Raw genomic sequence first — 14,212 nt, 5'->3', positions numbered from 1 at the left:
AAAAGCAGCAACTTTAGGCAGGGGATTAGTGGCTATATTATATATTTAAAAATGTGCAACTCAGAAATATTCTGTAAGATATTTTCATGATCGTGACCACAGAATTTTCCCATTCACAGGATACAGTTGTGTGCTTGTTTTTTTATTTGGCTGGGAATTAGAAGCACTATCAGTTGTGTTTGTTTGTTTGCTTGTTTTTTTTGCACACGGTCCTTCGTGCATGTTTTATGCTGATCTTTTCAGGGCTTTTTGAAAACCATGCTCTATTTGTTTTTAGCATGACAGAAACTAAAGATTAGTGATATGAAATGCATGAAATTGATTGCAATAAAGGAACAGAAAGAGGACAGAGGAGAAAACAGGGAGCTGTGACGCAGCTAAATGTCACATGTTAACACTATATTTACGAGGCTGAAGGAAAAGGGGAAGATGGGTGTTGCCACCGAGAGAATATTGATAGAACTAAATTCAATATGTAAGCATTAAGACACTGTGTAACCTTCACTGTGATCTGTCAAAGACAAACAGAGCTGCAGATAGTGCATGTACACTCATTTTACACACAGAAACTGATATTTACAGGGTAACCATTCACTATACATACATATCCATGAAAGGCACCTTATAATTAAAGGCCCAATGACCTTCTCGGCCTCCATAGGAGCCCTTTAACTAAGCTCGTGTGACTGAGCATGCCCTAGTGCCTCAACAGACACATTCAACTGTCTGTTTGATTGAGTGAGTGTGAGAGTGTTTCTCCTCTCCAAGACTGGGTCAGCGGCCTGCAGTGAATCAGGGAGAGAAAAAGCAGCTATGACGTTGTTGTGTCTGCTAGGAAGACAGTCCTGTGCCAAAGGACCCATATCTGCAGAGACGACTCTCTGTGCAGGATAACTGGAGCATCCTGCAGCCACATGTCTCTGGGTCAGCAGAATCAGACTCGCCGTATCTGTGTATGTGTGCAAATGTGAGAAAGAAACAAGAGACAGGGAGCGCTACAAGTATGCGGGCGAAAAAGAGAAGGGGGTGCAAGTGCATATGTGTGTGCTTGTTTGTTAGCAGGATGGAAATGAAATTAGGGCATTCCTTACAGCTGAGTAGGGCAAAAGAGAGGCTGGCAAGAGAAGTAGGCTAAATCATCGTGTCCTATCATCAAACACCCTCTTGTTTATTGCGGGACAAGGATACAGGAATGCACATGTGACTAGAACGTGAGAGCGACTTGCTAGCACATGAGCTAACAAGTTGTTGTCCTACTAACCTCAAATGAAAGAAAGAAAGAAAGAAAGAAAGAAAGAAAGAAAGAAAGAAAGAAAGAAAGAACTTGCATGCTTCATGTTTTCAATCTATTTGGCCAATTTTCAATTTAGTTTTTAAACTTTTCCTATCTTCTAACATCACTTTCAAAGCATTTCACTGCGCGTTATATCGTGTATGACTGTGTTTGTGACCAATAAAGACCTTGAATCTTGAATCCTCATGTCCATTCTCTGTTTTTATTTGCTTATGTTTCACTCGCTGCTCCACAGAGAGCCAGGGTCAAGCTGAAAAGGCCAGCACTGTGGACTCTCATTCCTCTGCAGGGACCTATGTGATTCAGTCATAGATGAAAGGGGGATTCCAGTGGCGGTCACATGTTTCCTGCAGCGCTATAGAAGAGGCCAACTGCCGCATGGATGACAAGCCATACATGGTTTTCCTTTGTGTGCGGATGCACGGGCAGGTTTCTGCGACATTGTGCAATTCGTCTGTCAAAGGCAACCTATGCATGACACGTGTCTTTTCATGTTCACGTGTATAGGTGTGTATGTGTGTGTGTGTGTGTGTGTATGTGTGTGAATGTAAAAGAGAATTTAATGTTTGGTCTTGAGGCTTTTAGGTGGAATGTGCAAGCAGGCAAATGTGTTCTGTGAGAATAATGTGAATGAACTACTATTATACTTAAATATATATGAGCTGCATAAATAAAATATACACAATTCCTGTAGCACACCCACGCAAACACACACACACACACACACACACACACACACACACACACACACACACACACACACACACACACACACACACACACACCACTTTCATCTCTGTGATGTACTTCCACCTCCAGAGGCCTGTGTTCCAGGGCTGAGATTGGAAGTGAGTTTGTCCACCGTGCAACGCGTCGTCCCAATACTAGATTTCCTTGGACCTGGGAACTTCAGTGACTCGTTACTGGGCTCTTTACAACCTTGTGTATGTGTGTGAAAATTAGAAAGAGAGGGAGATATAGAGAGAGCTTGCTCAGCTCCTGCATTTAAGAGCTGTAGTCTGAGGAACTTTACTTACGTCTCCAACAAAACCAGAACAGGGAAATCACCTCTCCTGTCTTTAGAAAATGTTATCCTGCTTCACTGAGGTAAACCAGACCAGAGGAGCAAATAGATGGAGAAGAAAACAGGCTGACAGACAGACTGGATGATGGATAAAGTTTCTAGTTTCTACTAGTTCTCTCTTAAGGCTAAGCTGGGACAAGCCATGTGTAAACAAATGCATTACAGTGGTTGACGGATGCAGATAGAAGACTGTAAAAAAGAGTCATATGTAAATCTGGGTTCTTGGTGCTCTACATAGCAATTATAAAAAGGCAGAGAGACAAAGGGCATACAGGCAGTGAGTGAGTGAGAGAGAGATCATAAGAGGGCATCATGAGAGGAGAGAGTGTCTGCGTGCATCAGTGGGGTGAGCAGGTTCAACAGGTCCCATGTTGGGTGGGAGGCTTGTGAGTGCTCAGGTGCTAGAATCCTATATTAGAGCCAGTGCTGACCATGGGTCTATATCAAGAGCCGGATAGGGTTTCAGCCCTGGGTGGAGGATTATTCTGAGAAAGACGGGTTCTGGCCAGCCTGAAATAACTGATCCAAACTTGCTCTGACTTATGCACACTAATGAAGAACAGGAGGAGGAAATGCGAAGGGAGATGCACCTCCTGCCCCTGAGGTTTCCTTCCAGTCAGGAAGTTAAAAGAAGTGCTGTGAAACAGGAGAGAGTGTCAGGGGAGCTTTCTGGGAAGGAGTGAAGAAAGGGAAAATGTCAGCATGCTGGACTGTGCAGCTCTGTGCACAAGGCCATGCATTCCTGATCTTAGTAAACCAGGGCAAGCTTTGGGAAAACACTTGCACATAACTCATCAGTTAGGGACAGAAATCCTCAATGTATAGTTGCTGTGGTATGACCGTTCTGGTTGCTGCGATGTTGAATAAAGAGAGAGACAGTTGAGGCCATGACACCGTCCCCTGGGGAGAACCCTGTAATGAACAGATCGTCCCAAGTGTCTGGGGAGAAGCTATAAGTACGCTTGGAGCTATGCAAAGTGACTCTATGGCTTGTATTAATTCATCAGAGCTGTAAAAAGGGCAGTCAACAGTTTCCAATTTCAGACTCGTCTCTCATATACCCCATGTATGTGTGTGTGTCCAAGTGTATACTATGTGTTAGTGTCTGCGTGTATTTGTGCGCAGGTGTTTTAAAAGGTGTCCATGAGGACATGTGATGTGCTTCTCTTACGCAACTGTCGATAATAACAGTGAAATGTATCCAAGTGGAAACTAGGCAAAAGGACGGTGTCGCTCCTCCGCGCTGGGCCAGCAAAACTTTCTATAGATTGGAAATTCATGAAGCTAGTAAGATCATCTTATAGCACATTATGTGATTAAAAATACATTGCAAATGGAGGAATTTGTTATCCTTAATTTCACTGCAAGTCAAGAAGTGAAAAGATGGGATTACTTGTTGGATTGTAAGTGTAGCATAATGTTTGTTGATGACTGTATAAGTCAAATTTACTCCAATTTATTAGATTGTGTCAAGACATGTGCACACAGTTAATGTTTTTGTTATACGTAAAGCTCTCCGTTGGTACAGACACATTGTGTTAAAGATTTCTTTCTACAGAGTATTTCTTTTTCATGCTGTAAGCGACATACAAGATTTCTTTCATATTTGTAATTCTCTCACTGGCACAGTGCAATTCAGCAAGTTAACGTTGAAGTGCAGTTTTCAAACTATGGGACAATCAATCAATCAATCAATCAATCAATCAATCAATCAATCAATCAATCAATCAATCAATCTTGACCATCTAGTCGGCAAACATACAAAAGATTTTTTAAGTAATAGTAACCAAAAGTGCACCCTATGCACTTTTTACACATCCAGATCAGCTTACTTGTAATGGGAAGCATTATCAGCTGGTAAAAAAGTTGTGTAATGTCTTTTCCCATGTGCAGGCGCTTCGTACAATCTATATAAAACCATATTGGGCTGAGCTTGAACGCTATCAAGTTGCATTGTGAGAATTTAAAGATTCACTATGTTTGTACTTTCACCAACACTAACAGTTACGATATCTCTGCTTCTGGTGCTTTGATTTTGACCTTTACAACTCTTGCGAGTCCACAGACCTCACAGAAGTGGAACAATAGATAACTATAGTACCACTTTAAAGTCTCTTCATAAGACTCTTTGTATGGCAGAAAAAAAAAACAATGTTTTTGGCACACAAGATGTCCCTGGTCTCATTATCCACTTCAGTGGTAAAAGTCACATGAATGGCAGGTAAAACAAATAGTTTACAAATTTGGGTGATATAGTGTATGTACTGTGTAAATGATTTTATGTGTGACCTATCAGGAGTATATTATTATTATTAGAAATTACAACCTAAAGTATTAATTACACAGGAATGAGGATGCCCCCAAATGTGATGTTGCCCTGAGGACACAGGACATCACTGCTGCCTGACTCCATGGGACACCGACAGTCCACCATGACCTACAGAATCTTCAAATCACACATTAATAAGCATAACATGAGCAATATTCCTTCTAATTTACTGTCATTAAAAAAAAAAAAACTTTTTCAAATTAAATAGTGGTGAAGAAGAAGTACTAGAAGAGTCTAGATTTTTAGTACAAGGCAACTGGACTTTTTACTTCTTGAAAATGCTTCACCTCTCATTCAAGATTCTTTCTCAGTTCTACCAGACCGGTTGGGAGAAGCCCAGACGCCTTTTACTGAAGCACATAGGATTACCATGACCTGAATTACTGAGAATCTTTACAGACATACTAGGAAAGGAGTTAGGTCTTGGCCCCTTCATCCTATTTATACACGTCACAAGACTAGTGTGTAGTGGAAAAAGCACAGGTTGGCTTGTGATAGTGTCATAAAATGCCATTATTCTGGATATACTGCTTTCTGCCAACATGTCCTTGTTTTATTTAAAGTGGAATTTTATTTAAATGGTACAAAGTGATGCTAAGCTGAAGGCCTCTGAGAGAGTCAATGCGATTGAGAACAACTGTACAAGTATACAGAAAAAACAATAACAAAAAAAAAGCCAAGGGTCAGCTGAGTGCACTACGTCACAGACAACATAAGAGGTCAAAGCATATGCATTGTTGGGAAATAAAGGCCTAGACATTTTTCACTTTTTTTTTTTTTTCAGATTTGGCTGGGCACGGTTTGACCTACACAGCTGTGTGATTACACTACATACTGGAGCATATCAGTGGTGAATGCTTCGCACCATCAAGGCAGCAAAGTTAAATCAACAGATCCCCTTCAGGCTTCAGAGTCTCTTCAAATCACTGCCACCATTTTTATTGAGATGAAGGACTTTGAAGTTTATTCAGTGTCAGACAAAAGGGCTGTGATAATTCTCATTGAATTTGAGGCTGGTCTGCCATCTAGTGGTAAAAATGAGGTGATGCATTACGGTTCCAAAAGTCTCAGTAAGACTTAGACGTCCATGAACGTCATTGATCAACATGAGAAATTGTTTTTATCACAGTAGCAGAAAATTAAAAAAAAAAATAAAAAAAATTATATGACAACATACAAAATAAAATAAAATAAAAAATAAATAAAAAAAAGCAACCCTTTATTTTCATGTTGACTTCTATTTAGATTGATGTTAAACTTAAATGTGTTGTTAGTGTACAAAACAAATGCAGTGTTGCTTCCTATTTATTTATGTATCTATTGTTTGTGGAAATATGGAAACAGGAAACAGCCCTTTTCATGTTGCCACAGACCTGTATGTTAGGGGATAAAATTTAATTCAATTCAATTCAATTCAATTTTATTTGTATAGCACAGTTTACAAGAAGTTATCACACAGTGCTTAACAAAGTGAGGTATAGACCTTACAAATTTAAACAGAGAAACCAACAATCCAAAGTAGCCTTTGGACTTCCTTTGAGCAAGCGGTTGGCAACGGTGGGAAGGAACCAAACCACGCGCCCCCCAAAGGATACATAAAAGTAAGTGAAAGAAAAAGTATTAAGAAGAAAGACTAACAATAAAACTAAAACAGAAGGAGACAGACAGAGAGAGAGAGAGAGAGAGCGAGAGAGAGAGAGACAAAAGACTTTTCTGATGTCTGAGTTAGGGGTGGACATTTAGGGATGAAAGGATAAATTTAGTTTTATTTATGAACAGCAGGGTGAAAAACACAACAACTTTAACACTGAGGTAACCCCTAGTGACTAAAGATTAGTGGGTCTTGTAGTCCCTTGTACTATCAAGACATTGCAGAAAAAAAAAAAACGGCTTCTTCCTGACTGGAAGAATGAAATTAAGGCCGTCCAGAGATTAGCTTCTCTTCATTGGCTCACTGTAAAATCCAGAATAGAATTTAAAATCCTTCTTCTCAGACACAAAGCCCTAAAGGACCAAGCTCCATCATCTCTTAAAGACCTTTTTATACCATATTATTCCAGTAGAGCATATCACTCTCTGCATGCAGCCTCACATGTGGTTCCAAAAAGCAAACAGGAGAATAGGAGGCCGAGTCAGGCTCCTCTGCTGTGGAATCAGCTCCCAGTTTGGGTTCAGGAGGTGAGATTAGTCTTTAAACTTTCCTTTTTGATGAAACTTATAGTTAGGGCTGATTCAGGTGACCCCTCAGTTATGCTGCTATAGGTCCAGGTTGACTTCCCATGATGCACTGAGCATCACACCTCTTCTTCACTCTCCATACACTTATATGCCACCATTACATCACCAACTTTATGTCTTTTCTCTTCTGTAGTTTGAGTTTCTCTGCAGGTGTCTCTGGCTCCAGAGCATCACCGTATTGATCTGCAGTTCCTGCTTTCACCAACCTCCTCAGTGTGCGTTGTTCTCTTATGCATTGTTTATTTGTTTCTGTCAGCCTTCTTTGCAGAGGTAGATGGCCACTGTCCCTGAGCCTGGTTCTACTGGAGGTGTCTTCCTGTTAAACACTGTTGACTGTCATGTTTTCCTTACTATGTGAAGAGCCCTGAGATGGTGCTATGGAAATGACACTAAACTGAACTGAATAGATTAAATAAGCACCAATACATCAGGGTAAACAGGGTAAGACAGCCTCTCGCCCATATTTCCCCTAAGATATAGCCAGGTTTTAATTCAGGTTTTCTTTTCTTTTTTTCCCCTAGTGATAGCCACCTTGCTGATTTTTAAATGACACAGAAGTCATGCTATTGGTGGAAATCACCAAAGGTGGTTTCAAGGTATGTTGATGTGATATTCATAAGGATATGCAAACTTAATGTGAGAAAATGTGAGAAAAGGATTTTTGAAGGAAGGCACTTTCTCACATTTGCTAGTGTATGCTTAAATCCTTGTTGATATGACTTAAAAAAAAAATTCAGTGATTTAGTGATATAAAATTAGAATCTCTCCTGCTTTTGCTTGTCTCAGGTCCATTAACTCTAAATTAGTTTGCAATATTCAAAGCACTTTCTTAATAATATTTTCCCCATGTTTGTCTGCTATGGAACATTTGTGTCACAGTTGAAGTGCATTCGCATTTTTAGAAAATAAATTGATAATAAATTGATGTTATACATAAGTAACAAGCTTGTACTGATCAAAATGACTCCTGAGATATAGAAACTGATTCTTGATAATAGGCGGCAAAACATGTCCTCTGTAGGGATGTCTTACATATGATTTATGATGGTTTACTTATCATGAAAACAGATACATGCATAGTAGTAAAACCAGTTTAGGTTTAGGTTGAATAATTTTGGATTTAGGAGGAAATATAAACTCAAAATCAAGCTATGAATCCATAAATATACATATATCAACAAAGTAGAAAGTCAGTATCATAGTAAACAATATTTAACCTCTTAAGACCTGAGCTCTTGTTTGATATGCACTACTATACATCATATAATAAAATACTAACAATAATACTAACAAGACTAACAAATGTAAAAAAAATAAAAAAATAAAAATGAACTACCATGGTAATATAACCCAAAAGGTCTTAAAAGGGTTAAAAACATCCCTTACATTAAAAAAAAAAAAAGATTTTTCCATGCACAATTTACATTTTTACATTTAAGACTTTTCTACTTGTGTTTGGATTTTTATTTTTGTTTTTAGGATATATTGTTTTAAATTGTGTTGATTCTGTATGTTTTGAAACTTAAATGTGAGCAAGTGTAACTTTCTGATTCTGATCTGATAAAGTGAACTTTAAACCAATTTTTTCCCCATATATATGATTATGAATGTTATATGCCCTTAGGGGGGGCATGTTACCCCGGTGTACCCTGTGTATAAAACAGAAACGTTGTTTACTTTGTGCTTGCCAGATGGTATAAAGAGGCCTTGTGTTTTGTTACGTAAAGCGGAGCTCCACTGTCGTACTTCTCCTTTAAGCGGCCAAAAAGCTCCGGGCTGACGTCAGGAGTAAAACCTGCTCCGGCTGGGTGTCTGTTGAAAGTGAAGTGTGTTTGGTGTGCTACTGCCATACCGGAGTTTTTCCTCTGTTGTCTGTCTTTCGTTTCGTGTTTTTGTCGGTTTCTAACTTCACTCTCGAGGCCTTTCCATATCGCTTCAACAAACCCAGCGCCGTAGCGGACTCGAAGGATGTTTTAGAAAAGTTCCCGAAGCGTTCTTTGAGGAACCGGTGGACCGCGGACCCCACCGAGATGGGTAGGCTAGCCGCTAGCTGAGTTGTTAGCCGAGAATCACAGATCACAGGCTCGGAGCTAGCATGCTAACAGCTAGCTAGTTTTAACATTTCGTCGGCCGTCCGAGCGACTTTGTGAACCCGTAACGCCTCAGCTACCGCCAGTTGCTCCTCGGGCCCGGCTGCTACACCGTGAAGAGCCCGTCGGGAGGCCAGCTAACTCAGGATAACCCCGTTTGTGTCGAGAGGGAATCGGCGGAGCAGTATTGTTGAGAGGTGCCTGTTGTTCATCTCTGAGCCCAGACGATGAGCATGCTGTCCAACGTACAGAACCAGCCACTGTTTCCCAACCCGGCCGGGCAGCAGAACCCCACGGGCCAGGTCCTCGCCTTCCACCCAAAACCCACCTTACAGATCAAGAAGAGCGCCATAACAGACGACTACAGGGTGACCACCCAGGTGTTGGGGCTGGGCATCAATGGCAAAGTGTTTGAAATCTTCCAGAAGAAGACTGGTGATAAGTACGCTCTGAAGGTAGGTTTACTTGACCAGTAAACTAGAGAGAAATCAACATTAGTCCTGTGTAAGAACGTCTTTTGTGTCCAATAGCTCCAAAACTATCTGTAAATAAACTTGGAAGGATTTGTAGATTACTTGAGAAGTAATTTTAAAGCAAATACACCTTAAAGTCAGTTTCTACAATACAAATATTGAAGTGAATATGTTTCAGCATTACTTGCTCATCACACAAAACAAATTGTTGAGGAGTTCAGGCTCCTCAGAGGTGTCATTTTTAACTTTTGTCACATTTGAAAGACTTCAAAGTTTTTTTCCTATATGTTGTCTTGTGATACCAATCCAGGTGACACTCTACACACCTTCTTCATTTTTTTTGTCATCGCTGGTCATCATTACTCATCTTACAACATAACCAGACGTTTGATGATGAGTTATTTCGTTATCTGTGATTCACACATCTCATGGAGAGGAGTGGTGTCTCTCATGTTGGAGGCTGAGATAGAAATGCATTAATTCTGTTGTATCTTTTGCACAAACAGCAAAATAATGTGTGGCAAGCATTACACCGTCTCACCTGTGAAGTGCTGCTTCTTAACTCAGGAACCGCATGTTTAACAGATCACATTGCTGCACGAGTTATGTGATGTTGATGGTGCTTTTCAATTGGCTCAAGTGTTTTTCCAGATTACACGCTGTAATTGTTTTGCATATCGTCTAAATCGGCCATTTATTGTGATAAGATGAAACTGTTATTAGCAAATATGGGTTGATGGTTTCTTTGTGCTCTGGATTAAAATGAGCATGTTCTGCTGCAACCTGTAAATTACAGAAAGCTTAGGGCGGTTTTAAAGTGACATCAAGGAACTACCTCTCGTGATCATTTTCTGTGTTGGTCAATGATTGATAAAGGAAAAACGTCGCAGCAGCTACCTACGCACAGGTGACTGAAACATGACCCAGTGTGGATTCAGTCACTGACGACAAATTCAGTTTTTCTTCATCATTACAGAAGGGTTTTGGAATATGTAGTTTGGTCAAATTAGGCAAAATTTTCCCACATTGAATCACAGTCTGGGAAAATCCTGTGCACCGGGTCAAACCAAAATCATGTATAAATAACCTGGGTCACGGCTATCTGCTGGTGTGTGCGTGTGTGTGTTCAACATTAGTACACACACACACACACGCACCCTCTCTAACCTGCTCGATGTTGTACGTCAGTGAACCTTGAGTTTGTTGGTAAACCCTGTTTAAGTAGTATAAACACAGAAAACCACGCTGCCTTGTCAGTTGTCTTTTCATAAGGCCTGTGCTTTTCCATGAGATGTGTTTGACAGTAATGATGCTTCCACCAATAGAAAGCTGCTTTGTAACATCATTTCAAAACTTCACAATGACAAGTATATGGCATGTGTATGTGGATGCAGATCAGGGCCTCAGATTGAAGTTTCACATTGATGGCACTGCTTCTGTTTCTCTGTAAAGCAAAAGAAAGTAATTTTTATCCTAGAAATGTTTGCCGTCACTTTGCCATCATGAATAGACGTTTGATGACATATAGAGAGGAAGACTTATCGTATATGAGAAGTTCAGCAGTGGTAAACGTAGGGCATAGTGCAAAAGTCAGCTCATACTTGCCGTGTAATTTCTTAGGAACACCTATATACCTACTTATTCCTGTTGTTTTCCACTCAGCCAGTCATGGCACGAGTGCACTGCATTAAATCATGCAGATACAAGTCAGGCCTTGTCAGTCATTGTTTACATCAAACACCAGAATAGGCAAAATATGATCTCAAACTGTTTTGAGTTTTCCTGAAACAACTGGTTCCCTGGGATTTTTAAGCAATACTGTCTGAGTTTACTCAGAATAGTGCAAAAAAACATTCAGTGATCTGCAAAAAGGCTACACTAACTCAGATGACTGTGGTGAGGAGAAAGGCATCACAGAATGCACAACACATCCAACTTTTAGATGGATACAGCAACAGCAGAACAGTAATGTGAGGATACGATGGCCACAGGCTCACCAAAAAGTGAACAGCTGAAGACTTCAAAGACATAGCTTGGTCTAAGTTTTGTTTGTAATTATGTGCATCCCCTCATTTCCACCATTTATTCATCTCTTTCCAACATGGTAATGCAACAAAACACAAAGCAAAAGTCGTATCATACACAAACATTAGATTTGCGGCATGAATAGTGATGCTGATAAATGTGCAGGAATTATGTGACGCAGTTATGTCAACAAGATAAAAATTCCAAAGCAACGTTTCCAACACCTTTGGAATGAGCTTGTTTTGAGAGTAAGGAAAGGCCTTATCTATCTGCTGGTTATAGTAAAGTTATGAAGTGCTCGGTGAGTGTAGCTTCTAGAGCGCTTTTTGTGAGGAAACCGCTGTTGTAAAATAGTCTGCTCAATAATGTCACACTTGCAATATTGGCATCTTACTTTAGGCCACTTTAAAAACTCCCCTTTTTCATAACGCTTTCTCATCATCTTTATTCATTCAGTAGGTTTTAATGATATATCTGCAGGAGTGTATGAGTATTTTTTGTCAGTCCTTTTTGAGTCTAAGTGTAGGGCACTTTTATTTTTTAACAGATGGTTAAGACTAAGCAGGAAACAGACCCCTAGCTAAAATTACCACATGTATTACTTTCACAACTATGTACATTTCATCAGTAGTCTATATTTATTCTGCAGTAGAATTTCTGATTTGAATTTAATAACGGACTCCTCCTCTTAAGTGTTGTGCTGTGATGAATTTACCCATAGCTTGCCTATCTCACTTGTCAGGCCAACCTTTTTTTCAGCAGGTTTTTCGAGCAGAGACCGACTCCCTGCTTGTGCCACATGCTGTTGTTGTGCAGTCTTTGTGCTTAAAGTTTGTTGACACTGTTACAAGCTTAGTGTTGCCAACACCGGCTACACCATATTCTGCACAATTTGGAACATCTTGTTCTTTTATTAATTATATCTTAGTCTAGTTTTAACCACTCGTGTCAAAATGTTTTTTTTTTTTGTAGCTGCTATTCCTGTTTAGCTGTGTGTAGAGCACTAGATGCGCTTAGCACAAAGTAAGACTCAATAGTGCGTTTCATCACTCTCCATGCTACCATGTTACTGGTGGTCTTCCAGTTCCACCTGCAAGTATTAATGTGCCTGTGTAGACGTTACAGCGGCAACACTGTGAGGATCGTTTGCCCATTTCTCACAGCTTGTCTTTGGATTTACCTCTGCTTACTATTTCTAAAGTGAAATTAGACCACAGCTGGGATTTTCTTCCCCCCCAAAACACCTGTTTATTTTGCAGTCTCACCAGTCCCTCTTTTATGAAAAACAATGTTTGCACCTTACATAAAATTGGTTCCAAAGTGTGATAAATCAGTTACAGTTAATAATATGCAAAGACAAAAGACCAAGTCTACTCACTGACTATTGTAAGCTTGTGAAAATTCAATGATGCAATATTTTGGCCTTTTGGGGTTTTCATCAGACACATGTCATTTGACAATTTCCAAAGCCGGAGAGCATGAGGAAAAAAAAAGGCAAGCAAGACTAAGACAAAATGAATGTGTGTAACTGTCAAGAGAAGGTGAGCTTGCATACGACAGGAGAGCTCGACTTACCCTGTGTTGAAAATGTAAATCAGTGCTATTCTCTTGCGGTAAAGTTTATGGAACGACCTTGCATATCTGAGACTCTGCTACTAGAGTGACAACCAGAGATAAATCTGGGTAATATCATGCAAAAAATAAGAAGTAAAACAAATCTGTTCCATATGAGCACATATCCTTTTCAGTGAGGCATGTGCTTATGTAAAGGCTTTGTAGTACAATTTATCAACCAAAGTGATATGATTTAAAATCCAAAGATAGAAGTATGCATACAAAAACAAGCTCACACTATTTGTATGGAAATATCTCCTCTACCTCCAAGAATCACCAGTGGACTCCTCCACTGAACAGGCCAGTTTTCTTTATCTTGTTGACCATTATTTCAAATTGTGTTTAGATTTTCCAAATATATAAAATAGATCAGGCTATGATGTGAGGTGTGTGTAGTGTGATGCACAAAGCATCAGGAACATGAAACTAAGATGCCAAACAAGCTGTGTTTGATCTTTTTGTTTTAAATTTAGAACATGGATAGGAGCACAAAATATTCTTCATATAAATCAAGCTTTGCGAATTTTGATCTTTGTGAGCTCCAAAAGTGTGGTGGACTTGTATAAAGTTGAATTTTATTTATTTATTTTTTTAAAATTTCACACGTATATCCTCTTGTGGCATCCCGCCATGCCTGGATTTTCAGGAATACAACAGTGCTTTTGTGCATAGTAATAACTCACTTATGACTGTTTGCTAGAATCAGATGTTGACATTTGATATTTGGTTTGGCATTGCACAGGGGAAGTAGATTTTAAAGACATGATGAATAGAAAGCAGTAGAGAAAACAGGTCAAAAGACAAGTCTTTGCTACACAGAGGAGTCTCAAAAAAAAAACAAAAAAAACCCCACTGCTGAGAAAAGATGGGTTTGGACAGAGGAGACATTTATTTATCATCACAACACAAATTCCAACCTGAGAGGAAAGTGGCAGGGAATTGCTGTGATGCGTCAAAGTTTAGCTGTTTAATTTTGGCTAGCAACATGGACGCACGCAAGAATGTGCTGTAATGTTTCTATGTTTAAATTTGTGGACAGATGGCTTTGTTATCTTGTGTGTGTGT

General features: G+C 39.6%; 1 protein-coding gene across 1 annotated transcript in view; it reads left to right on the top strand.

Moving 5' to 3' along the window:
• The first annotated feature begins 8,746 nt into the window (after positions 1-8,746).
• Positions 8,747-14,212, top strand: part of mapkapk2a (MAPK activated protein kinase 2a) — a 32,922-nt gene continuing 27,456 nt past the window's right edge. Inside the window, exon 1 of the mRNA XM_008296033.1 lies at positions 8,747-9,490. Within this exon, the coding sequence (XP_008294255.1) occupies positions 9,263-9,490 (228 nt within the window). The 5' untranslated portion in view covers positions 8,747-9,262. The remainder of the gene's footprint in view (positions 9,491-14,212) is intronic.

The sequence above is a fragment of the Stegastes partitus genome, unplaced genomic scaffold (assembly GCF_000690725.1).
Source record: "Stegastes partitus isolate 25-593 unplaced genomic scaffold, Stegastes_partitus-1.0.2 Scaffold1096, whole genome shotgun sequence".
Classification (NCBI taxonomy): domain Eukaryota; kingdom Metazoa; phylum Chordata; class Actinopteri; family Pomacentridae; genus Stegastes; species Stegastes partitus.
This window is presented reverse-complemented; position numbering and strand designations above follow the sequence as displayed.